This window comes from Lynx canadensis, chromosome D4 (genome assembly GCF_007474595.2).
Source record: "Lynx canadensis isolate LIC74 chromosome D4, mLynCan4.pri.v2, whole genome shotgun sequence".
Lineage (NCBI taxonomy): Eukaryota > Metazoa > Chordata > Mammalia > Carnivora > Felidae > Lynx > Lynx canadensis.
The window spans coordinates 80,082,131-80,109,670 of NC_044315.2; the positions used below are offsets into that span (position 1 = coordinate 80,082,131).

Below are 27,540 nucleotides of genomic sequence, written 5' to 3' on the forward strand. Positions count from 1 at the left end.
ATTCTATTAATATTATAATGTCAGACGGAGTATAAAGGGACTGTTAGGTGCTAAATTCAGTTTTCCTCCACAAATTCATATGTTAAAGTCCTAACCCCCTGTACCTCAAAATATTTGGAGATGAGGTTTTTAAAGAGGTAATTAAAGTTAAATTAGGTCATTGGGTGGGCCTTAATCCAATATTGGGTGGGTCCTTATAAGAAGAGATTAGAACACAGATACATACAGAAGAAAGACTGTGTGAGGACTCAGGGAGAAAGTGGCCATGTGTAAGCCAAGGAGAGAAGGCTTAGAAGAAATCTATCCTACTGACACCTTGACCTTGAACTTCTAGTCTCTAAAAACTGTGGGGAAACAGTTTCTGTTGTTTAACCCACCTGGTCTGTACTACTTTGTTTTGACAACCCTAGCAAATTAGCACAGGGGGAGAGGTCATTCTCCAAGGCCAGCTTGGGAATGGGGTTGGAAGAAAAGGTGAAGCTTGAGCTTTTATGGCAAATGATAGGAGAAAGGCATACCAGGCAGTGGTTTGACAGAACAAGACCCCCTCTAAGGTGTTCCCCAAGAAGACAAGTGAGATCTGATCACAGGGCCCTAAAGCAATGCAAGAAAGGAAAAGATCCGGAAGCAGTTTAATCTGACCTAAGACAGACTCTCTTCCTTAGAGGGACTTGGATGCTGGTGGGGGGAGGGGGGGGGGTTCATGCAGAGTGCTGACAAGCTTATCAGAAATGTGTTGTGGGAGTACAGGATGGAAAAAGATATCCCATGCAAATGGTAATCAAAAGAGAGCAAGGGCAGCTATACTTAGACAAAATAGACTAAGTCAAAATTGTCACAAGAGACAAAGAAGGATATTATATAACGATAAATAAAGTCAATCTACAGGAATATATAACAACTAAATATGCATTTAACATCAGAACACCTAAATATATAAAGCAAATATTGACAGAACTGAAGGGAGAAATAGGCAGCAATATAGTAATAGGAGGAGACTTCAGTATCACACTTTCAATAATGGGTAGAACATCCAGACAGAAAATCAATAAGGAAACAGAGGACTTAAACAACACTATAGACCAAATAGACCTAACAAACATATACAGAGCATGCTAACCAACAACAGCAGAATATATATTAATCTCAAAGGCACACAATCCTTCTCCAGAATAGGTCATATGTTAGGTCACAAAATAAGTTTTAACAAATTTAAGAAGACTGAAATTATACCAAGTATCTTTTATGACCACAATGGAATGAAACTAGAAATCAATAACAGAAGGAAAACTGGAAAATTCACAAGTATGTGCAAATTAAACAGCATACTCTTGAACAACCATTAGGTCAAAGAAGAAATCAAAAAGGAAATTAGATAATACTTCAAGAAATAAAAACAAAAATTCAACATGCCAAAACTTATAGGATGCAGCAAAAGCAGTACTAAGAGGGAAGTTCACAGCAATAAATGCCTAATTTAAGAAAGAAGACAGATCTCAAATAAACAACCTAATGTTACACCTCAAAGAACTAGAAAAAGACCAAGCCAAATCCAAAGTCAGTAAAAAAAGAAAAAAAAGGAAAAAAAAAAAAAGAACAAAGATTACAGCAGAAATAAATGAAATATTAAAAAAAAAATCAATGAAACTAAGACTTGGTATTTTGAAAAGATAAACAAAATTGGCAAACCTTTAGCTAGCCTAAGAAAAAAAGAAGACCCAGATAAGTAAAATCAGAAATGAAAAAGGAGACGTTACAACTAATGCCACACAAATAAAAAGGATCATAAGAGACTACTAAGAACAGTTGCATGCTAACAAACTGGATGACTCAGAAGAAATTAAATGGATAAATTCCTAGAAACATAAAACCTACCAAGATTAAATCATGAATAAACAGAAGGACCAAAAAACCCTATAACTAGTACAGATTTTGGGTCAATAATCAAAAACCTCCCTGAAACCAAAAGTCCAGACCAGATGGCTTTACTGGTGAATTCTACCAAACATGTAAAGATAAATTAATTCTAATCCTTCTCAAACTCTTCTCAAAATTAAATAGGAAGGACACTTCCAAACTCATTTAATGAGGCCGAATTACCATGATACCAAAGACAAAGACACCAACAAGAAAATAAAATTCCTTGATGAATATAAGTACAAAAATCCTCAACAAAATACTAGCAAATAGAATCCAACAGCATAGGAAAAGGCTCAAACACCATGACTAAGTGGGATTTATACCTGGGATGTAAGGGTGGTTCAACATATGAAAATCAATTAATGTGATGCACGGTGATGCACCACATTAACAAATAAAGAAATAAAAGCTACACAATTGTCTCAATAGATACAGAAAAAGCATTTGACAAAATTCATCATTCTTTCATGATAAAAAAGTCTCAACAAACTGGGAATAGAAGGAAAGTACCTGAACATAATAAGGGCCATATATAAAAAGCCCACAGGTAACATCATACTAACATCATACTCAATGGTAAAAAACTGCAAAGAGGGGCGCCTGGGTGGCTCAGTCGGTTGAGTGTCCGACTTTGGCTCAGGTCATGATCTCACAGTTCATGACTTTGAGGCCCTTGTCGGGCTCTGTGCCGATAGCTCAGAGCCTGGAGCCTGCTTTGGATTCTGTGTTTCCTTCTCTCTCTGCCCCTAACTCACTCGCATTCTGTCTCTGTCTCTTTCAAAAATAAATAAACATTAAAAAAAAAAAGAAAAAACTTAAAAGCATTTCCTTTAAGATCAGGAACAAGATAATGATTCCTACTCTCCATCATTTCAATTTAACATACTGCTGGAAGTTCTAGCCAGAGTGATTAGGCAAGAAAAAAAAAAAAAAAAAGGCATTCAAACCAGAAAGGAAGAAGTAAAATTGTCCTTGTTTGCAGATAAAATGGTTACATATATAGAAAAAAAAAAAAAAACGGCATAAAAAACTATTACACTAATAAACTTATTCAGTAAAGTTGCAGGATAAAAAAAATCTACATAATCAGTGGTGTTTCTATACAGTAACAATGAACTATCCAAAGATGAAATTATGAAAACAATTTAATTTACAATAGTACCTCTCCATAAAAACCTTAAGAATAAACCCAGTTAAGGAGGTGAAATATGTGCTTGCTGAAAGCTACAAATACTGATGAAAGAAATGAAAGAAGACACAAACAAGTGGAAAGACATCCCATGTTCACAGACTAGAAGACTTAATATTGTTAAAATGTTTGTACTACCAAAAATGATCTACAGATTAGATGCAATCTATCAAAATCCCAATGGCATTTTTTTTTATGGAAACAGAAAAAGCAATTCTATAGTTCATATGGAAGCACAAAAGACCATGAATAGCCAAATGAATCCTGAGAAAGGAGAATAAAGCTGGAGGTATCACACTTTCTGATTTCAAGCGATATTACAAAGCTACAGTAATCAAACAGTATGATCCCAATATAAAGACAGACATGCAGACCAATGGAACAGAATAGAGAGCCAAAACCAAATTCATGCATATATGATCAACTGATGTTCAATAAGAGTGCCAAGAGTACACAATGGAGAAAGAAGTTCTCTAACAAATAGTGTTGGGGAAATAGGATGTCCACATGCAAAAAAATAAAATCGGGCCCTTGTTTGATACCATATACAAAAATCAACTCAAAATGAATACAGATGTAAATGTAGGATTTACAACCCCAAAATTCCTAGAAGAAAAAATATGGGAAAAGCTTCATGACATTGGTTATAACAATGATTTCATGGATATGATATCAAAAGCACAGCAACACCATTTGCAATGACATGCAAGGAGCTAGAGTGTATTATGCTAAGTGAAATAAGTCAGAGAAAGACAAATACCATATGATTTCACTCATATGTGGAATTTAAGAAACAAAATAGATGAACATTTGGGAGGGGGGCAAGAAAGAGAGAGGGAAACAAACCATAACAGGCTTTTAACAATAGAGAACAAACTGAGGGTTGATGGAGGGAGGTGGGTGGAAGATGGGCTAGATGGGTGATGGGTATTGAGGGCACTTGTTATGATGAACACTGGGTGTTGTATGTAAGTGATGAATCACTGGATTCTACTGCTGAAACCAGTATTGCACTGTATGTTAACTAGAATTTAAATAAAAATTTGAAGAAAAAAAATATTTCTGAGGAGCTACAAATTAAAAATAAAACAACAAAAGAACAGCAACAGAAATGATAAACAAGTAGAATCGTATCAAACTAAAAAGCACAGCAAAGGAAGCAACTAACAGAGTGAACAGACAACCTAGGAAAGGGAAAAAAATATTTGCAAACTATATATGTGATAAAAGGTTAATCTCCAAAATACATAAAGAACTCCTAGAACTCAATAGCAAAAAACCTAATAACCCAATTGAAAAGTGGGTTAAGGACTCAAATAGACATTTCTCCAAAGAAGATATACAAATGGCCAACAGGTATATGAAAAAATACTCAATGTTACTAATCAGAGAAATGCAAATCAAAACCACAATGAGAAATCACATCTGTCAAACTGGGTATGATGAAAAAAAAAAGATAAATGTTGGCAAGAACGTGGAGAAACTTGAACCCTTACACGCTGTTGGTGGGAATGCAAAGTAAGGCAGTGAAAAACAGTATAGAAGTTCTTCAAAAAATAAAAATAGAACTACCATATGATCCAGCAATCCCACTTCTAGATACTTATCTAAGAAGAACTGAAATCAGGATCTCAAAGAGATGCTAGCACTCCTGTGTTCATTGTAACACCCATTCACAAAAGCCAAGGTATAGAAACAACTTACATGTCCATTAACAGAGGAATGAATAAAGAGTGTGTATGTATAGTATTCCATTGTGTGTATGTATATATACACACACATTATATATATATATATATATATATATATATATATATATATATACACACACACACAACATATATGTGTGCATATGTATACATGTAATACTATTTAGCCTTAAAAGAGAAGAAAATTCTGCAATATGCACTAACATGGATGAACCTTGAAGATATTAAGCTAAATGAAATAAGCCAGTCACAGAAAGGCAACCAGCATGGTTCCACTTATATGAGCTATCTAAAATAGCCAAGTTCATAGAATCAAAGAGTGGAATGGTGGTTGCCAAGTGCTGGGGGAGGAGACAATAGGGAGTCACTAATCAAAAGGAATAAAGTTTCAGTTAAGCAAGACAAATAAGCTCTAGAGATCTACTGTACAACACTGTACCTATAGTCAACAATAATGTATTTAACACCTCACTTAATTTGTTAGTAGGGTAGATCTCATGTTCGGAGTTTTACCACAATAATATAATTTTTTTTTTTTTTTTTTTTTTTTAGTTAAAAAAATTACGCAGTGGAACAGGGAGGATTTGGAGGGAGAATTAGTATGGGTCCAGGAAAAGAGGTGTATTTTCATAACAAAAATATTCAGGTTAGTTGGTTGAAAACAGTTAATTACCATCTTGTTGGGAGTCATCTCCATTTGCATTGGTGAGGACAGTGAGTCCTGCTAAGTCAAACACTTCAGCATTATTCCTGCCACCACTTCCTCCACAGTCCTGGCCACTTTTATCAAAAGATTGCAGTATCTGTTGAGAAAGGAAATCATTCCCCACCCCCCAAGAAAAACAGTTAGTGGCCATTATGAGGAATTCTTGAATTGGGGATAATGTTAGTTGTAAGTCTCTCACTTATAAATGTTAAAATCTAGTTCCCTGGTTTTCCCAAACCCTACTGCATTTCACTGGGTTTCACTTCTTGAATATATACTATCAAAATTCATTCAATATAACTTTGATATGGAACTTCTTAGGAAACAGTTTACATTCTCCCTTCTTAGAGCTTTGTACAGTACATTGAATTAATAAAATATCCTTTGCATAAATGTATGAGTGAATGAATGAGTAAACAAAACATTCACTACCTCTCATGGTCCTTTTCTAGCTCTAAATTTTGAGGGGGATCAGACCCCAGGTTTTGTTGCTCTACCCAAGATAGGGCAGAGCATTAAAATCAGTTAGGGATACCCAACGAATTATTTTTGATGACGAGGGTTGGCTCCTCTAAAGAGTTTGTGACCATGACCCAAGTGGCCCCTGAGAGTGGCTGGGGAAGGGGCAGGAGCAGACAAAACAACTATTCATGGCCACAGTGTTCATGTGTAGCCACATAGTCTCCCCCCACCCCCTGTTTTTCTGCTCCCCTCTCCATACCTCTTCATTGACTTTAATATATTCAACTCACCAAAACCCCAGCATTTTTATTCATATCCCTGCCCTGGAGTAAGAAATTTAATTTTATAGATTTGCTTAAAAGGTATCCACACACACATGCTGCTCTCTGAGAGTCAATAATGTTATTTTTAAAAAATGGTTTAGTAAACAAGATGATGTCATCAGTCTCTGAAAGGAAGCTAGTTTGGAATTGATTGCATCTGAAGGTTTCTGAATGTGGATCTAATTACATTTTAGTTTATTCCCAGAGAAAACTGCATTTTAGCATTTAACTGAAGATATTCCCAAATAAAGTGTGTTCATATAAAACAAAATAAATTGGAGAGTAAGTTAACTGGATAATTATCCTTTATATGTCTAAAAGGATAACCAAAATGGGTAACTCAGATCAAACAAGTTCACTCGATTATATCCTGTGCTGGGATTCTACTCAGGTCACAAGAAACCTAATCTGTGACTTAGTTTTCCTCATTCATAACACAGGAACTCCACTAATAAGGACTCAATACATTTTAAATATCTTTATTGTTGGTTTTTATCTCATAGGATTGTTGTAAATATTCAATGGTATAATAAATTAAAAGGACTTACAATAATACTCAGCATATAGTGTTCAATGAATGTTAGCTGCTGGTATTACTATCCTTAAATTTAGCTGAGAAGACAGACATTGGTGCAACCATATCTTTTTCCTTTATTTTTCTCCCATGAGTGACCCACAGAACAACGAGAGAACCATGGTGGCCACCTGGCCCCGAGCCATGTAACGACATGTAACGACAGGAATGGCAGCATTTATTCTACTTAACTCTTTCCATGTTATTTTTGCTTCTTTCTTGGATGCTATTTATAGCACGGCTCACTGATGATAACGCTATCCACGATTCTGACTGAGTTTCCATAGTGAGAGATACAGTTTCGCCTGGAGAATATATATCTTTATTTGGAGACAGATAGATCTAAAATGAATTGAAAAAAAAAAAAAAAGTATCTCAAGGTGAAATTAAACAGTTACTCAGGATGACCTCAGGCTAGGGAGAGTATCTGTGGCTCACCTGAAGCTGGTTGCTACATTTTTCTTCAATATTTAGACAGACTGAGTCAGATACTAATTCTGTTATCTGCTGTCCTGTGACAATGTAATATACCAGGAGACGGGCTGTAGGAACCATATGCTGAGTCACAGAAAGGTTTAAAAGCTGGTAAGATGAACCTGGGAGTTTCTTCTCTGTGCCAAAGTGTATGATTTTGCCCTTAGATGAAATCTAAAAATACATAACAACAAACATCTATCAAAGTGGGCTTAAAGTTGGACTAGTAATTAGGCAGTGATTAAAAAAAAAAAAGAATTACTATCCCTTGGGCGTCTACTATGCATTAGGTATATATAGATGGACATATTTAATCCTCACAACTGTATGTTGTGATTTTATTTATCAGCCCATTTAGAAGTTGTAGAAACTGAAGCTCAGAGATGTAAACTGCCCCATTATCTCAAAAGGTTCCTCTCTCAGAATTGATAAGGTTATTGCTTACTCCAACAAATGGCTTAGTAAACAAGATGATGTTATCAGTCACTGAAAATAAGATAGGTTGGAACTATTTGCTTCTAAAGGTTTGTTTTTGAACATGGATTTATCCAGGAAGTGAACTCTGATCTTCCTGACTCAAAGCCCATGTCTTTTTCAATATATCATGCTGCCATCCTTGCTAGTTTGTATTTTAAACAGCAGTGAGCAATGCCTGGAATCACTATATCTGTTCTTGAGCACAGGACTTAAATTCTTCCCTTTGTAAATAGGGCATGTTCTTAAGGAATGTTAGCAAGGCCTAGCAATCTAAAACGTGGTAATGCTCTGGTTGGTCATGAAACATTGCTGAGGTCACTGACTAGTCTGGGGACTGAATGAAGGCTGTGATCAACTCTTGGCATCATGCTGTGCAGAGAATATCAGTCCAAGATTCAGAAGACCTTGAACAAAATCCTAAACATACCACTAAAAACTTGTGCGAATGGCAGGTCATTTGACCTCTCCAATTGGTTCCATTGTTCACCAAGCTCAAAGAAGTGTGGTGAGCTCTGTTATGAGGATGTTTGTGAACGTACTTTACAGATTATAAAGTGCTATGTAAGTTCATCCATTCATTCACTAAATATCAATTGGGTACTACTTTGTGTCACGTAAGAAATCACTTAAAGGATTATTTGCATAAGTAAAGAAAATGTTGCAAGCAGGGGTCTAGGTGAATGTAAGATATTATTGAGCTTACCAAGTAATTGTAGTGTGTAATCTTGTCAACATACGGACTTTCAGGGGTAATAGTTATGCTCAGATGTTCTCCCACAAGCAAATTCTTGTGACTGTCTGTCCAGCTAAGGGAAAGGAAACTTTGGCTATGTGATGAGTAGGCCACAGCTTGATAGTCATTGCTGGCCTGATATTCTTCTGGAATGTCTGGATCATCAGTTCTGACCTAAAAAGACAGTGTCAAAAAAAGTACAACACTGAGGCTTAACGTGATGATGATGATGAAGATGGTAAATGTTAACACTTTTCTAGTACCCATTTACTGCCAGGTCTGGCTTTTAGCGCTTGACATGTGTGAATGTACCCATATACCTTATACATCTCTCAAGTTTCACAACATCTTATGAAAAGGCAAATTAGTATTCTACTGCCTTAACATCATGGTAAGCCACATTATCAAGAGATTACAGAAAAGGATGTTAATTTTAAAAATAATAAAGTTAACTATGAAAAGCTAGGCTATTGTAGAAGAGTGCAGTGAAGTCAAAGAAAAGATCTTAGATCTAAAGTTGGCTCTCTTTCTTAAATGACATGCCAGCTTACTGACTCATTTCCTTCTGCCACAGGTTGGCAGGAACTAGGAATTTGGAGAGGGGGAAAATATGGGAAGGGATGTAGCAATAATTCTTTTTATAAAATTTTTTAATATTTATTTTTGAGAGAGAGAGAGAGAGAGACAGAGAGAGTGTGTGAGTGCAAGTGAGTTGGGGAGGGGCAGAGAGAGAGGGAGACACAGAATCTGAAGCAGGCTCCAGGCTCTGAGTTGTCATCACAGAGCTGGACATGGGGCCCGAACCCATGAACCGTGAGATCAATAATTCTTAAAAGCTAATAGAGATATTGGTTGTGAATGGAAATGGTGGTGAATAACCTCAATTCTTAGGAGAGTAAACAAGATCTGTTCTTGAGGGTAAAGTTCAGGGTCACAGGGCACTCTTATAAATATGTGTGCCATGCTGTGCCAGTTCTTGAACAAGAGATTACAACCACTTATGTTTTCCATGAAGCTGAAGAATTAGATGTCATTTGCTGGGGAAGGTAATTTGATAACACGTGTAAAGGAAAAATGGTTCATGCTATTAGAGGAAAGGGAGACTATAACATTTGGCCCTTGTTTAGGTTTGGAAATAGATATACATTCAGCCAATCAATGTTTAGTGGTCCCTAACATGTGTCAGGAACTATGCTAGTTGTTGGGGACACAACGGTGAACAGTATAGACATAGCTCTTGCCCTTAAGAAATTTGAAAACTTGAGGCTTTCAGAGAGTAAAGGATACCTACCCTGATCAGCACAGGGTACTTAGAGAAGGCTTCTTGCAGGACATGATTTAAAAGCTGACCCCCAAATAAGTAGGAGCAAGGGAATCAGAGAAATGCGGTTGGAGAGTCCAGGTAGGGTTACAAAGGCCTTGTGGCAACAGAGCACTGGGTGTTAGGGGGCTGCAAACTTTCCAGTGAAGCTGGAGTTTGAGGAGCCATAGGAACAGTGGCAAGCAATGAGTTTGGAGAAGGGAGCAAGGATAAGGTCAATTGAGGTCCTATTTGTGTCTCAGAAAGATCACTCCACCCCCTTTGCCTCAGTAAGGAGAGTGGGAGGAGAGCGAGGAACTGGTTTGCTGTGGGGCCATTTTCTGAACAGGACACTGGGAGGAGGTCTAGGTTAGAGGTTGGTAGTGGTCCTCAGTTTTAGATAAAGCAATGTTTAGCTTCTTTGAAATATCCAAGAAAAAAATATGGTGAAAATGGTGTCTGTAGGAATCTTGTAGGATGAGTCTTCAGCACAAGGTATGAGAGCAGATGGAATGACAGAGGAAATATGTCAAATAAAAAATGTGTCACATAAGAAGAAAGGAAGGTCTGAATAGAACCCTAAGGATCACTTCCACTTAGAGGGCAAACTAAGGATTATTAGTCCAAAATGGAGGCTATAAAGAAGGAAGCAAAGAAGAAAAATAAGAAAGAAGAAAATGTGGCATCACAGAGGCCATAACATTGTTTAAAGAAAAAGACAATTGTCAATCACACCAAATGTCTTAGAGATGGAAGAAAGACAAGAACTAAAAACTATCCAGCGGTCAAAGCAAATGGCTGATGGATATCTTTGGTGAGAGCAGTTTCAATGATATGGTGGGGGCAGAAGCCAGATCTCAGCAGCCTGAGGAGGTATGGAACGGGGAGAAGAATGTAGGCTGTTCTTTAGCAGAATTAGCATGGGAACTGAGGGAGAGATGATAGCTGGAAATACTGGACAAGAGAAGACTGTATTCTTGTATCCTCCTGGCAATTCTTTTTCTAAACTTTCTAGATTTGAGTAGTATTTTGTTTAGCATAAGAAAAAATTATTTCCTAATTACAAAATTGACAGATTCACACCCTTTATGGAATGTTCAGTACGCTACATGTTATTGCTTGTGCCTATAAGTCAAATGTCTGAGTTGTTCACTAGATTTATGCATAAAATCTCACGTATCTTTCCTGTATACTCACTATGACACAGACTGAGGCGACATTTGAAAATACAACAAATGAGAATTCAGCTCACATTAAACTCCAGCATTGTCACATCAGAGGGAATGTTAACCACAAATGAAGCTACTCCATCATTGTAATTTGTTGTGCTTTTTATTGGATCCAGTTCTCTCTTCTCCTGAGTTTTACCAACTGTTTTTGCTTTCAAGATTACCGCAATCCCTCCTACGAAATGGGTAGAGGCATCCTTCGCCTGTACCTGTTGACCAAATCCATTTCATTGGTTGACATTGATTCTTTACGAAAAGAAAACCCCCAAAATAATCCCCTCCTTCAGTCCCAAGCACAAACTTTGTAGGATTTAATTCAGCAAATGGGGTTCTCTTAAGGTCATGTTTTAACCACTCCAGGCATATATGATATGAATTACATTCAATCAGTGTACAGTTATTGAACATTTAATAAGAACAGAGCACTTCTCCATGTGCCCCATAAGCCATGGGTTGGAAGAAATTATTACCACGTCTGGATCAAGACCATTGTTTTCCTCACAGCATTCGTCATTGCCTTGTCTGTTCCTCACCCTCTATTCATGTGTCTGTACTGAAGGTCACAGAGAAGCAAGATCTATCAGACATCCTTTTCCTCTGTCCTCCCACAGACCATAAAATCCACCATATTAGATTTTCTAATCATCTAACCTTGATGCAGTATTGAATTCCAGGCTTCAGGAAAAGAGGAGTAGCAACCAAATCCAGTGTGTAAGGTAAGAGGACGTATTTGATATCAGTCACTTTGGTTTCTTGGAAGAATGTACCTAAGGTAATAAAATGTGTCACTTAGAATTTGGCAAGTTCTACATTGTAGTACATAGACCTGCACGGGTACCCACTCCATCCCTCTGCATTTCTTTATTTGGATAAGGACAAGCTATCCATTCATTCTTTGGTCATTTCACACACAGTTATTAACCCAAGTCTCGATGATTGTTATGGTCGCCCTAGAAGAACCTGGCCACTCCATGACCAGTAAAGCACAGTTTGCAGGAGGTTGGGAAGACGCCCATTCACCAGTTTCAGATAGTGTTCTCCTGTTCCAGACCACTTGTCAGATTATTTATCCCATTTTTAACTTAAAATAACTGAGCAGGGCCTCATGCCCTCAAGGAGTCAATAATCCTGTTAGAAGAGGCACTCACATGTAAAGTGGATGGTTCTCATTTCCAAGGCAACATCCAAACAAATACCAGGTAGTATGGTATAAGATATGTGTAAAATGTTTAAGAATAGGTAAGCAAGCACACAAATGACTCAGGGATGCTTTCATAATGTGAATAATTGTTGCAAGTAAAATTTTCTGGTACCATCATTCTATTCTTTTTGAAACATAAAAGTCTATCCTTAGCATGTGGGAGTAGGGGGTCATCACTTTCATGAGCATTTCCCTTGCACAGAGCTGGTGGACATGTATTTTGGTGGAGCTCATCTGGCAAAGGCACTTCCCCAAAGCACCAGTAATAAGCTGCAGATTTCTATGCAAACTTTGTAACAAGAACTGTGAGAAATGAATTTGATAGATGAATTTAAGAACTCACCTGTACTTTCTTGTACTTCCACAAAAATATTAAGATACTTGTTATTTAAATCTTCTAGACTTTTATATGACAGTTTCTTAATTGCCCTTGAAGTATTAAAATTAATTTGTGCAACTCCATCAATCAGCTGATTTTTTAAGGGGAACAAAAAGGTAGAAGTTATAATATTAGAGAAGAATTCATTGAGAGGGAATAACAAATTCTTTTACCAGCCTGCAAAATCTTCACCTGACAATGACATTGTAGTTACAACTTGTGGTAATACAAAGTATAAGCTTGATTCTATACTTATAACTGATTAATATTCAGGTCATTTCTTTCAAGCCTGAAGCTTCAGGCCATATTGCAGGATCAGAGATGGAACATCTCTGATTCGACATCACGTCTCATCCTATTCAGAATCTGAGGCTAGAATTTGGGTACTACTGTCTATCTGATGGAACCTTCTCCAGATTGAAGACAAATATCTCTGTAGCTTATCTGCTTTCACCAGTGGAACTTCTCAAAGCCCGAAGTTCTGTTGGTTTTGTTTTGTTCTCTTCTGTTTAATTCCGTGGACTCTTGAGGGTGAAAGCCCACTTTCGGTCTCCATGTGCTGGTGAACTGCCTCAGTTCTCCATGACTGTGAAGGTAGCTCAATCTCTCTTTACCTCTGTCTTCTGTGTTGCTTCATGCATCATTTCTTTTCCACTCCCATGTAAATCTTCTCTTATCCCAAAAAAGACAGAAACTTTAGCCTCTGTTACATTCTCACTATAAGAATATCTGTCAAAACGGAATATAATTAATTGCTTTTTGATAAAGCAGTTATAGTAATGACATACAGATAAAATGTGAAATTTGCTTTGTACTCTTGAACTGTGTACACAGTAGTACATCTCATTGTTACACTCTGCAGGTGCAGGGGAAAGTAAGTGTTTTTATTCCTATTGACAGATGATGAAATTGGTTCCCAGGGGGATAAAACAAACTTGCTCAACTTCCCACGGTTTTAAATTCACAGCAAGTTCATGGAGAAGTGAGCTTAGGACCCAGGTCTCTTTGTAAAGAGCCACCTTCTTCCATGACTGTGGCATGGTGTGGCAACAACAGGGAGCCACTCCCCAGTGCTCCTTTTAGCCAAAGGGGCAATATCACATCCAACCTGGAGACGTGTCATTTTCAGTTTAGCCCAATATTTGCCTTTGAGTCCATGAAAAACACAAACTTTCCCTATTTAAATATAAAACAGGCAAGTCTGTGTTCTCATGAGCTCATCTGCCAAGTATGACTTCTGAGCATTTTCAATCTGTTCTAGAACTGCTTTTGATAATTAAGTTGTATGATCAATTAATTTTAATGAGGTCATGAATATAAAGAACTGAATGGTTTTTATATCATATTTTTAATACCTAACCAGTTATAGTCACCTGAATAGTCACCATGACTTCAATCTTTAGGGTTCTTTGCTTACAAGACTGTAGAATAACTACAAGACTGAACTCAGCCAATATACTTCAGGCAATTCTCCTTGAATCCACTTCCCACAGCTATTAGATATTATTAATCACAGTATTTTTTACATTGAACCTCAAAGTCTTTTTCAACATAGGACCTCAGGCAAGCACTACTAATCAGTCAATTTTGACTCTTGAAATTAAAGCTGTTTCACATTCAGGGGCTACATTAATCTGAAAATAGTTATTTTCTTACCTAGCTTTTATTGTAATCTTGAAGTCCTCAAAATTTTTATGGCTAATGAAGTAATTTTCTGGTTCTACTAAGATGAAGAAGTGTGGTTTCACTGAATGTAAATCTAGGCAAAAAAAAAAAAAGATATACAGTTTAAACTATGTTTCAAACAAGAAACTTTTCAGTACAATGCGACTTAACAGTATCAGTCACACAGCCATCCTTCTTTATGACAATCATCAAGCTTCTGAAGCTTCTTTATCCTCAAATCAGGGATCAATGTCATCTTTCTGCTCTAGCAGTGATGCCCTTATTAAAGCACATGTGTTGCTATCAAAGTATGAGCTCCATGAAGACAAGCCCTGATCTTGTTAACCTGTATAAACCTTTGCCCCAAGTGCCTTTCATATAGGGTTTGATAAATGTTTATTAAATTGGAAATTCTTTGCTCCTTTAGCATCTAGTGTTTGACTCTTCTTTTCTATTCAGTGTCCAAAATGTAAGTGTAAATCTTCAACTCTCAGGAAAGGCATCTTCTAGTTATTAGCTTTAGAAAATAACTTTCTTACAAAAATGAGAATTAGAACAAAGGGAAGTTTTAGACTGTGCAGCTCTTTGAGGCTGTAACTCACAAAGAATCCTTTTTGACTGCTTACAGGACTATGTCTTTCACTTCTGCCCATTCAAGGAGTAACGTTAGGTTTCACAATCCTACTTATGCACTGCTCTGCAGACTGCTTAACCCAAAAGGAGAAGCTGCCTTTCAGAGAGAAGGGAGACTTGGCCCCATGGTGACCAGGACAAATTGGGAGGGGCTGGCTGCAGAAGGGCAAATCAAGTGTCTCACATTCTGCCTGCCTTTTTTTTGTTGTTGTTGTTAATTTACTTTGAGAGAGAGTGAGAGAGCATGCATGAGCAGGAGAAGCTCAAAGAGAGAAGGAGAAAGAATTGCAAGCAGCACGGAGTCTGACACAGGGCTGGAACCCACAAACCATGAGATCATGACCTGAGCCAAGATCAAGAGTGGGAAGGTCAACCAACTGACCCACCCAGGCTCCCACTGGCTGCTTTTTTGTGTCAGAGAAAAATGCCCTCTGGTAGTGAAAAGACAGAGCAAGGACTTTGTAAATATGAACAGCGTCTAAGAGTGTCAACAAAGCAACTCTAAAATTCAGTTTAATTGCTTCAGAGGATATTCTGTTGCTGTGGTTTTAGCATGTTTAATAATTCAGATTTTTACATGGGATTGTTCTTCTCTCCTAATTATAAATACCTTTCTGTCTCCTCATCAACCTGGTAAGCAGAGAACATGGTTTAAGTAGTTGAGTAAGAAATTTATAGTCAATGAAACCAAGAGTTGTTTTTTTGAAAAAATAAACAAAATTGATAAACCTCTAGCCAGGCTTCTCAAAAAGAAAAGGGAGATGACCCAAATAGATAAAATCATGAATGAAAATGTAATTATTACAACCAATCCCTTAGAAATACAAGCAATTATCAGGGAATACTATGAAAAATTATATGCCAACAAACTGGACAACCTGGAAGAAATGGACAAATTCCTAAACACCCACACACTTCCAAAACTCAAACAGGAAGAAATAGAAAGCTTGAACAGACCCATAACCAGTGAAGAAATTGAATCGGTTATCAAAAATCTCCCAACAAATAAGAGTCCAGGACCAGATGGCTTCCCAGGGGAATTCTACCAGACATTTAAAGCAGATATAATACCTATCCTTCTCAAGCTATTCCAAAAAATAGAAAGGGAAGGAAAACTTCCAGACTCATTCTATGAAGCCAGCATTCCTTTGATTCCTAAACCAGACAGAGACCCAGTAAAAAAAGAGAACTACAGGCCAATATCCCTGATGAATATGGATGTAAAAATTCTCAATAAGATACTAGCAAATCGAATTCAACAGCATATAAAAAGAATTATTCACCATGATCAAGTGGGATTCATTCCTGGGCTGCAAAGCTGGTTCAACACTCGCAAATCAATCAATGTGATACATCACATTAATAAAAGAAAAGATAAGAACCATATGATCCTATAATCGATGCAGAAAAAGCATTTGACAAAATTCAGCATCCTTTCTTAATAAAAACCCTCGAGAAAGTCGGGATAGAAGGAACATACTTAAACATCATAAAAGCCATTTATGAAAAGCCCACAGCTAATACCATCCTCAATGGGGAAAAACTGAGAGCTTTCTCCCTGAAATCAGGAACACGACAGGGATGTCCACTCTCACCTCTGTTGTTTAACATAGTGTTGGAAGTTCTAGCATCAGCAATCAGACAACAAAAGGAAATCAAAGGCATCAAAATTGGCAAAGATGAAGCTTTCACTTTTTGCAGATGACATGATATTATACACGGAAAATCTGATAGACTCCACCAAAAGTCTGCTAGAACTGATTCATGAATTTAGCAAAGTTACAGGATACAAAATCAATGTACAGAAATCAGTTGCATTCTTATACACTAATAATGAAGCAACAGAAAGACAAATAAAGAAACTGATCCCATTCACAATTGCACCAAGAAGCATAAAATACCCAGGAATAAACCTAACCAAAGATGTAAAAGATCTGTATGCTGAAAACTATAGAAAGCTTATGAAGGAAATTGAAGAAGATGTAAAGAAACGGAAAAACATTCCGTGCTCGTGGATTGGAAGAATAAATATTGTTAAAATGTCAATATTACCCAAAGCGATCTACACATTCAATGCAATCCCAATCAAAATTGCACCAGCATTCTTCTCGAAGCTAGAACAAGCAATTCTAAAATTTGTATGGAACCACAAAAGGCCCTGAATAGCCAAAGTAATTTTGAAGAAGACCAAAGCAGGAGGTATCCCAATCCCAGACTTTAGCCTCTACTACAAAGCTGTAATCATCAAGACAGCATGGTATCGGCACAAAAACAGACACATAGACCAATGGAATAGAACAGAAACCCCAGAGCTAGACCCACAAAAATATGGCCAACTAATCTTTGACAAAGCAGGAAAGAATATCCAGTGGAAAAAAGACAGTCTTTTTAACAAATGGTGCTGGGAGAACTGGACAGCAACATGCAGAAAGATGAAACTAGACCACTTTCTTACACCATTCACAAAAACAAACTCAAAATGGATAAAGGACCTGAGTGTGAGACAGGAAACCATCAAAACCCTAGAGGAGAAAGCAGGGAAAAACCTCTCTGACCTCAGCCGCAGCAACTTCTTACTTGACACATCCCCAAAGGCAAGGGAATTAAAAGAAAAATGAACTATTGGGACCTCATGAAGATAAAAAGCTTCTGCCCTGCAAAAGAAACAATCAACAAAATTAAAAGGCAACCAACAGAATGGGAAAAGATATTTGCAAATGACATATCGGACAAAGAGCTAGTATCCAAAATCTATAAAAAGCTCACCAAACTCCACACCCAAAACAAATAATCCAGTGAAGAAATGGGCAGAAAACATGAATAGACACTTCTCTAAAGAAGACATCTGGATGGCCAACAGGCACATGAAAAGATGCTCAACGTCGCTCCTCATCAGGGAAATACAAATCAAAACCACACTCAGATATCACCTCACGCCAGTCAGAGTGGCCAAAATGAACAAATCAGGAGACTAAAGATGCTGGAGAGGATGTGGAGAAACGGGAACCCTCTTGCACTGTTGGTGGGAATGCAAATTGGTGCAGCCACTCTGGAAAACAGTGTGGAGGTTCCTCAAAAAATTAAAAATAGACCTACCCCAGCAATAGCACTGCTAGGAATTAACCAAGGGATACAGGACTACTGATGCATAGGGGCACTTGTACCCCAATGTTTATAGCAGCACTCTCAACAATAGCTAAATTATGGAAAGAACCTAAGTGTCCATCAACTGATGAATGGATAAAGAAATTGTGGTTTATATACACAATGGAATACTACGTGGCAATGAGAAAGAATGAAATATGGCCTTTTGTAGCAACGTGGATGGAACTGGAGACTGTTACGTTAAGTGAAATAAGTCATACAGAGAAGGACAGATTCCATATGTTTTCACTCTTATGTGGATCCTGAGAAACTTAACAGAAGACCATGGGGGAGGGGAAGGGAAAAAAAATGGTTAGAGAGGGAGGGAGCCAAAACATAAGAGACTCCTAAAAACTGAGAACAAACTGAGGGTTTATGGAGGGTGGGAGGGAGGGGTGGGTGGGTGATGGGTATTGAGGAGGGCACCTGTTGGGATGAGTGAGCACTGGGTGTTGTATGGAAACCAATTTGACAATAAATTTCATATTTAAAAAAAAAAAGAAATTTACATAAGAGCATACAAATTAATAATCTAGCTCCTATGAGAAATGAACAGAAGGAATTATTAATAAGTTAGTTATTAGTACAATTAATATTTCCAAAGTAAGTTATACTTTATTTTTTTTCTAAACATTGTAATTTTCCAAACACAGCATTGATTTTTACGGCTGATGGGAAGGAGCACTGGCTAAGTCGGAGGTGCCATTCTCCTTGTCGGCCTGGACAAAGTGGTTGTGAAACCTAGACCAGTCTTCCCATTTCTCTGGGCCTGACCCTCCTCACCCGGCCTCATTTTCAGACAAGGGGGTCAGACTAGATGATCCCTAAGAGTGTCAGAGAACCATGTTTCTTGCAAGAACATTATCTAATCCTACCTCCTTACAGGACTTGATTCTCTGCAGAATGACGACGAGGGAACAAGGTTCAGAGCGTTCAGTGACCGAATTGAGGTGAGCCACACTAAGAGCCCCAGGTCTTTGGCCTTCTGTCCCCCAGTCCACTTCTGTCTACCACTCCTCACTGCTCTGTATTTATTCTTTAATGAGTCTTTAGTCTATGAAATCATTGAGAACAGTTTTCAAAAATACACATTGGAAATCTCAGTAACTTATGAGAAATTACCATGGCTTTTAACTTCAAACATTGCAACTGCTGTTGTTGTGAAGTCCTCTTTGTATTTAGCTTTAATTGTCCATGAACCGTATCTGTGAAAGAAATACATTTAAAACTTTAAGTATCACCAAGTAATGTATCTCTAACTCATCCAATGACTGTAGGTAACATTCAAATGAGCACTTAGTATAGGCCAAACACTGTTTTAAGAGCTTTACATGTATTAACCCATTCAATCCTCAAAAAATACCATAGAACAAGTTATATTATTATCCCCATTTTATCATCAGAGAAATGAGGCTCACAGAGGTGAAGTAACTTACTCAGGGACACAGAGCTAGTAGGTGGTGGGACTGGGATTCAAACTTTGTTACTCTGGCTCCAAAACTCTTGACCACAACTTCATGTTTAGACAACCCTGACAGCAGTTTCAGATTTATGCACCACCTAATTAATATACTATTTTTGAAAGACGTTTTAAAATTATAAACAAAAATATGCATTTTGCGTGGAGTTGTAAATATACTGAAATTTATTTTCATATTACTGACTCACTCTCTAGTATATCATAGCATTTAGCTAGAAAATGTTTTTCATTTAAAGGCATTGTTTTTTCATTTGATGAACCAAGCTTAAAGTTTAAACATATTAATATATGTTACACTATATAACATGCCAGAAAGTCAAGGGTACACTTCTAGGACCATTTGATCAGGTGAAACTTATCAAAATATATAGTTTTGAAAATTTTACAACTGAGGCCAGAGTGAAATTCCTTTTAGAGGGACAGTGTGGTAGAAGGAAAGAGTACGGATGAACCTGGCCAGAGAGATCTGGGTTCCCATTTTAGGTCCACCATTTAAAGTCAGGTGGTTTTGAACAGGCCTAAACATTTATCTGAGCCTTAATTTCTTTATCTTGAAAATGGCAATAAGAAAGAACTTAGCAGAGTGCTTGGTACACAGTAGAGGATCCATAAATGTCAGTTCTTTTACTGCAGTAAAATACCGCTTTGAGGTGTTACATTTTCAAGACGTTATGCAATGTAACTCTCAAATCGGATCTCAAAATACCTTCCAAGTTCTGGGAATAAATGTCAGAGAAAATTCCAAATCCACTATAGAATATTAAACACATGTTAGTGGACATCTTCCTTTTGTACATTTTTTTTTCTTTCTTCTATTGTGCTCTCAGCATTTAGGGGGTAGGGTCTGTCTCCCACAGTGTCTACTGCCTGGACTTTGTTGTAAAAGGTGCTCACTGAACTGAATACAGCAGACTAGCTTGGTGCTTACAGCTGGCATTATTACATCAGGCCCCCTGCCTCAATGCACAAGAGCCCAAGCAGGCTCCACCTTCCTTTCTGTTGGAAGGATACTCAATAGGGCCTGATAAGGATAGCCAGAACAAATCTTTGTGTACACCAGCACCTTTCAGTCACATGTAAATGGTTCCATAGACTGTTCAATTACCCCAGACACCTCCACTGCTTTTAAGAGAAACAACTTTACCCCAAAATAAGTTAAAATACTTAGGATTTCATGAAAATCCACTTGTTTTTAAACACATTGCCCTTCACTTTCATGTAAGAAGATACCAAGAAATAAAACACCTTCTCTTATGTCTGTATACAGTGGTCTCAGCAACTACACAGATCAATTATTCAATAAAAAAACCATTATCTGCATAAAATAAAATAAAATAAAATAAAATAAAATAAATACTTAGGATTAACTGGAATCTTGAAGTCAGGAAAAGTGATAATTCCAGTATAATTTTTTTCTCCTACCATGGCAACTTCTGACCCTGCTGGATCCTTTGAGTGAAAAGAAAAGCAAGTTTTATTTTTTAAAACAACTATAAATACAGAAGTTACACATAAACATGACATGCGGTTGACAGTCTTATAGAAATATTCAGTAAATGCTAAGGAACTTTGTTGAAATTAAGCACATGCAATGTTGGCCTGGCATTGAGGTGATGACACCTGGTCAGGCTTGTTAACAAAGACTAACTTCTAAGGCACAAAAACATATTTTGAACAGGTGTGTAAGTAGTATAGTAAATATTTAAGATACATTAAGCAACTCCCAGCAAGGCTTTTTTTCCACCACCCTTCTTCCTGAACAGGACTTGTGGATAATCTTCAAACGCTATTTTCATAATGTTGTGCCATGCGCACAAGGCTTCTTTGGCTCCATGTTTCTTCAAGATCAAACCTGAACACATCAGGGCATGCCAAAGCAGCAGCCTCTGCCTGTTCAATGTCTTACCTCCAGGGGGACCTCTGACAAGAGAATGATGGGATTTGTGAAGAATCTCAACAGGTTCACTTGAGTCTGTCTGTCCCCCCACAAGTCCCCAAATGTAAAATAATGCTTCATTGTGGTCACTGTCTCTCCCTAAAGTGTTTCTGGGTCAGTCTGCTGTGGCCAAGCCACTGTCATGGTCATCTCCACATTGTGCTTCTTCCTGGCTCCATGACATCTGAGACATCATCCCACTTCTATCAAACCCTCTCCACGGTTTCCATTAAAACCAGCGCAGGACCAGGCTTTGTCCTTTCAGAAGTCCCTCTAGAATAATTTAGTAATCGTCTCTAGCTTTGCCTCCTGTTCGAGCTGGCCTGTTATTGACAATACATTATCCTTTACTTGGTTTACCATATTATGTATGTTTGTCAGGTTGGCTAAACTCAAATATCCACAGAAAGACACATCCCATAATCCCCCAAACAAATCAAGAGAGCTAAGTGCTAAGGTTCTGGAGACAGACAGACCTGGGTTTGAATCCTGATTCAACTCATTAGTATCAGTATGATCTCAGTGGTTACTTAACTTCTTTAACCCTCAGCCTTTTCTTCCATAAAAAGGAAATAATTATATTGATTGTATAAGACTGTTGTAATGATATACTGCATGCCATGCACTTCTCAAGGTACCACAATTTATACTTCTAGAACCCTCACTACATCTGCCCATGCTTCTTCACAGATGGCAAGAAGATACAAACTAATTAACTACATCCACTTTGGAGATGGAGTCACTAAAGGGTGTTTTTTAATGGGGCCATATAAAATATATTTCACTATTTAATTTATACACAAAAATTAGCAATCAGGATAAAAGAAGCATAAGATTACCAGGTTGCACCCACAACAGGTGCTAAATAAATGCCTGCCGCTATACAATACTGAATAAATTAATGCCACATTTGACTTGTGTTATAGTAAGGAAAACTATTCATATAATGAAAATGCCAAGGTTAAAATTTGATTTAAATTAAAGGCATACTCACTATAAAAGTTATGGTAACTTCTCTTTGTGATGGCTTTAAGTCTTCGTCCAATGAATAAATTCTAACTTTTACTACAAGAAAAAAAAAATTGTCATTATTAGAAACTCTGTTCAACTCTTAAATGCTCTGACAATATCATTAATAACCCTATAACATGAGGGTCATGAAATCTAGATTAAAATTTAGAAATCCCAAACATAAAATCCTAGTTTAAAGGAAAAGATGAATTAGGGGTGTCTGGTTGGCTTAGTCAGTAGAATCACGTGGTTCTTCATCTCAGGGTCGTGAATTCAATTCAAGTCCCACTTTGGGCATAGAGCTTACTTTACCAAAAAAAAAAAAAAAAAAGGAAAAGATGAGTTAGAATATTGGATGTGAACTTTAAAGTGAAAAAAAAAAAAATGTTCTTTTACCAAAAATTTCCTGAATGGGTTCTTTTAAAAATTTTTTTTTTTTTCAACGTTTATTTATTTTTGGGACAGAGAGAGACAGAGCATGAACGGGGGAGGGACAGAGAGAGAGGGAGACACAGAATCGGAAACAGGCTCCAGGCTCCGAGCCATCAGCCCAGAGCCCGACGCGGGGCTCGAACTCACGGACCGCGAGATCGTGACCTGGCTGAAGTCGGACGCTTAACCGACTGCGCCACCCAGGCGCCCCAAGAATGGGTTCTTTTAAATATTCCTCTTTATGTACTTAAGATGATTCAACTTACTGAGTATTTTCACTCAAACTTTTTTATTTTTTATTTCTTTTTAGTTTATTTTTATTTATTTTGAGAGACAGAGCAAGCAGGAGAGGGGAAGAGAGAGAGGGAGACAGAACACCAAGCAGGCTCCATGCCGTCAGCACAGAGCCTGATGAGGTGTTCAAATTCACAAACCATGAGATCATGACCTGAACAGAAATAAAGAGTTGGACATTTAACCGACTGAGTCACCCAAGCGCCCCATTAACTTTTTGTATTTTTTAACCACTGATAGATAAGAAAGACTGCAGCTCCTTGGTATCTGAAATTATTATAGAATAGAGGAGGAACATAAGTGGTTAATTGTGTCAACAGACCCAGTGAAGCATTCTCTAGCAGAAAAAATGCAGGCAAGAATCTGCATACCTCAAGGTGTAATGAAGTACCTAAATGCATAGCAGGGGGAGAGTCTCATCTCTCCTTAGACACGCAGTGATTTTTGCAACAGGCTTCCAAGAAACAGCTCTGAGTGTCTAAAGAGCAGTTAATGTGTACTGGCAGGGAGCTTGTACTGTTGCTAAAATTATGGAGGTGACCTCCATCCTCGGTCACCTAATTAGCATCATCACCATCGCCATCATCTTTAATGGCAATTCAGAAAGCACTGCAGCATTCAATATACCCATTACTTCACCTGCCTTCTCTCCCTTTAGATAACTTCTAAAAGGGAATTTACTGGAAGAAGACTAAAGCTGTTTCGAACAGAAACACGGGAGACAAACATTGCTAGGTGCATTTTGTAATTTGGTTCACAATTTTCTATGTTAATGTGAAATTGAAATTCTATTCGTAAAAGAAGAGGATATTGAGAATAAACATGAGATTGTTTTCAAGTTAAAATTCAGCCTCTTGTATTAAGTTCTGTAATACGTCACTTCAAATTAAAAAAAAAAAATTTAAAAGGAGACTTGGTATCATTCTAAGAAAGGTCTTCCTTACCTCCAAATTATATTCATATTTTGCTGATTCTTTGTTTTTATAATGTAAAATTTAACCTTTAGTTTGTCAACTCTAGTTTTGTGTATGGTATAAATTTGGGAATTAATTTCATTCCCCCCCCCAAAGATAAAATCCATTGGTCTCAATACCATTAATTAGGTCATCCCACTTTTTTTCCCCCCAGAAATTAAGATTCCCTCTCTATTATACCTGACTCATCTGAATTGTAAACAGATTTGTCTGTCTGAATGAGGATAAATCCATTGTCATAGCGGAGTGGAATTTTTGTTGCTTTTGAAAAATGATCACATACAACTTCTAAATATACATATGAAACTGCATTTGGTCCTCCAGATAAATCTTTTGGTTGCATCTGTTTAAAAACAAAGTTAAAGAAGGAATATTATATAATAATCTTAAGATAATAAAAGCATTTATCTTTTAGGTAGCTATGAAAATAGTTGAATAACTGTTTATTTGTAACAAAAATTTTGTAAAATAAAACAGCAAATACAGAGGTGTTCCTGAAAAAATGTATTTCAGTTTCTTCTCAAATTTAGTTTGAAACAATTACTTCAAAAAATTATCCAGATTTAATGTCTGTTAAAAATGACAATCACTGAACAAAATTCAATTTTTAATAGAACATGTCTATTAAAGGGTGAGGAAAAGGGTTGTGGACATGTCTCTAATTTTCCTTGAACGTTGTTCACAAATCTGTTTGAAAAAACTTACTTGATTCAAATCCAAACTGAAAGTACAAAAAGCCTATGATAGGTATATACTTTAGGAGAAAATTAATTTTGTAGAACAAAGAGGTTAAAACGTTGTACATAATTCAGGAAAACAAATGTTCAAATTGTTCTCCGTTCACTTCTTTGAGTTTTTTAGATCAACAGAGTCAAATCTATGTCTATGTTTCTCTTCCTCTTATTTTTTTCCTCTGAATATATAAAATTTAAGTATTTAATTATTTCTTTCTGGTACAATTTATCCATGGAGGATACATTACAAGACTAGGTGCCTGAAGCTGTGGATAGTACAAACTCTATAAATATTGTTTTTTTTCCCTATACATAATACCTATGATAAAGTTTAGTATATAAATTAGGCACAGTAAGAGATTACCATAACTAATAATAAAATAGAATTATAACAATATACTGTAATAAATGTTATACACACGTGGTCTCTTTTTCTCTCAAAATATCTTACTGTACTATACTCACCCTTCTTGTAATGATGTGAGATGATAAAATGCCTATGTGACGGGATGAAGTGAGGTGAACGACGCAAACACATGACATAGTGTTAGACAACTATTGACCTGATGATACATCAGAAGAACGATCATCTGCTTCTGGACACCATGGTTCACCATGGTTAAGTCAAACCACAAAAAGTAAAACAGCTGATGGGGCAGGGGGGCACCACTGTATTTATCTTGAAATTTTTTAAGCAGGTATATGTGGTGGCTGATTTTGTTTTCACCTCATGTCATCAAATCTTTTCATATTAATAACCTTGATCTGCTTCATTCACACTTTTACATTTCTTTACATTGCCTGCAAATCAGAAGCAGATTCTTAACATTTCCCACTTACTTACGTGTATAAACATATGACACTTATCTCTTCTCAACTAGTAAATGCACTTAATAGTATGATGTAACACATTTTTATACCTACATGTAAAAAAGGATCAATGTGTGTTTTATAAAGAAACACTTGGCATATAAAAGAAACTATGATAAGAATACATACAGTTAAGTTTACAGAGCTTTGGAATTTATTTTCTGGAGACAAATTAACTTCGCCAAAAGAATATGTAAAACTTTTATCAGGATAACTTTTAATAGCAATGGTCACAGCAAATGAGTCCGTGTATCCATGAACTTGAATTACTACATTTTCAGAGGCTCCAACATAGAATACTTTAGGTGCTGAGACAACATACCTGTTGAAACAGTAAAATTACAGAGTCAGACTGTTAATAAAACATAATTTTTAAAAAACATTTCACTTAGGAGAATCAACTGAAATTAGCACTGTTTCTTATATTTAACAACATATATTTTATTTCTCAATGTTTTATTATCTATGATGAAGCCAGGATAGCTTCCTGAAAGTATCCAAAGGATGAGATTTCAAGGAGGCAGATCCAAGTGGTTTTGATCAGTTGCAGCCAGGGGGGGATGTAATAGAGTCCACTATAAGAAATGCAAATAGGGATCATGCTTCTGTCTTTTGAAGAACCTTTTTAAATCAAAATACCAATCAGTAAGTTACCCTTCCCCGGAGCAGAGGTAACAGCTTGGGAAAAATACAAAGTTTTTGAATACAAGTCATGTGGTGTTCACAAAGTACTCATACAGAAAACAGAGTAACGGCATTGGACAATAGAGAAAAGAAGAAGCTAACCTGGAGTTTTCAGAAGTAGAAAATTAATTTCATGTGGCAGTGATTGAGTTCTGTTTTCTATAAAAGCATAACCAAAACACGTTGCAAATGAAAATGGGATTTTTCACTTACGTTTGCTCTTGTGCCCAACTTTTTCCCAAGTAGAAAAAAATACAGACTACACTTAAAATGTCCATGCCTGGGGTAGCATTAAGCTGTTGACAACTTTCTGGAAATTGTCCTCCTTTTTGTGAACTCAGCTTGAAAATTTTGGTTAAATTAGTCTTCAGGTTAATTATTAACATTAGATAGTGGGATCACTGAGAAGGAAAGCTAAGAATTTAAATCATAACCTTTGGGGGCGCCTGGGTGGCGCAGTCGGTTAAGCGTCCGACTTCAGCCAGGTCACGATCTCGCGGTCCGTGAGTTCGAGCCCCGCGTCGGGCTCTGGGCTGATGGCTCAGAGCCTGGAGCCTGTTTCTGATTCTGTGTCTCCCTCTCTCTCTGCCCCTCCCCCGTTCATGCTCTGTCTCTCTCTGTCCCAAAAATAAATAAAACGTTGAGAAAAAAAATTAAAAAAAAAAATAAATCATAACCTTTGAATGTCTACAAGTAATTTTGGAATTTGAAATATAAAGCAGATATTGATGAGTAAAGCAGAAAAGACACCCAAATGGGAGTCTCTAGAAAAATGTGTCAAAGCTGGACACAGATACAAAATACTTGGAGGCTGCTCTGGTCTTGCACATTTTCTGGGTGTAGTAGATGCAGTTGATGTCATGACCAGATCCCCCTTACTGGGCTTGGTGTAACCATTCTTTAGATACCTTGAGTGCTGGCCGTTAAAGTTTCTCACTTGCCCCCTTCTCCAAGTAATTCACCTCAGCCATAGATGACAGCTTGTCCAGAAATGCTTGAGATGTTAC

General features: G+C 37.1%; 1 protein-coding gene across 3 annotated transcripts in view; it reads right to left on the reverse strand.

Annotated features, from left to right (window-relative positions):
* Nucleotides 1-26,866, reverse strand: part of LOC115500039 (complement C5-like) — a 42,219-nt gene extending 15,353 nt beyond the window's left edge. For all 3 annotated transcript variants that reach the window (XR_004344328.1, XR_004344327.1, XM_030294344.1), the window contains exons 1-15: nucleotides 26,747-26,866; nucleotides 25,979-26,171; nucleotides 24,426-24,588; nucleotides 22,529-22,599; nucleotides 20,956-21,047; nucleotides 19,241-19,323; nucleotides 14,333-14,435; nucleotides 13,291-13,405; nucleotides 12,641-12,767; nucleotides 11,748-11,863; nucleotides 11,120-11,305; nucleotides 8,538-8,741; nucleotides 7,322-7,531; nucleotides 7,076-7,225; nucleotides 5,492-5,621 (exon numbers count right to left, since the gene is read on the reverse strand). Coding sequence is in view for 1 of the 3 variants with exons in the window: in XM_030294344.1 (XP_030150204.1) it covers nucleotides 5,492-5,621; nucleotides 7,076-7,225; nucleotides 7,322-7,531; nucleotides 8,538-8,741; nucleotides 11,120-11,305; nucleotides 11,748-11,863; nucleotides 12,641-12,767; nucleotides 13,291-13,405; nucleotides 14,333-14,435; nucleotides 19,241-19,323; nucleotides 20,956-21,047; nucleotides 22,529-22,599; nucleotides 24,426-24,588; nucleotides 25,979-26,171; nucleotides 26,747-26,811 (2,008 nt within the window). In the remaining 2 variants the exon portion in view is untranslated. The remainder of the gene's footprint in view (nucleotides 1-5,491; nucleotides 5,622-7,075; nucleotides 7,226-7,321; nucleotides 7,532-8,537; nucleotides 8,742-11,119; nucleotides 11,306-11,747; nucleotides 11,864-12,640; nucleotides 12,768-13,290; nucleotides 13,406-14,332; nucleotides 14,436-19,240; nucleotides 19,324-20,955; nucleotides 21,048-22,528; nucleotides 22,600-24,425; nucleotides 24,589-25,978; nucleotides 26,172-26,746) is intronic.
* Nucleotides 26,867-27,540: the final 674 nt, after the last annotated feature.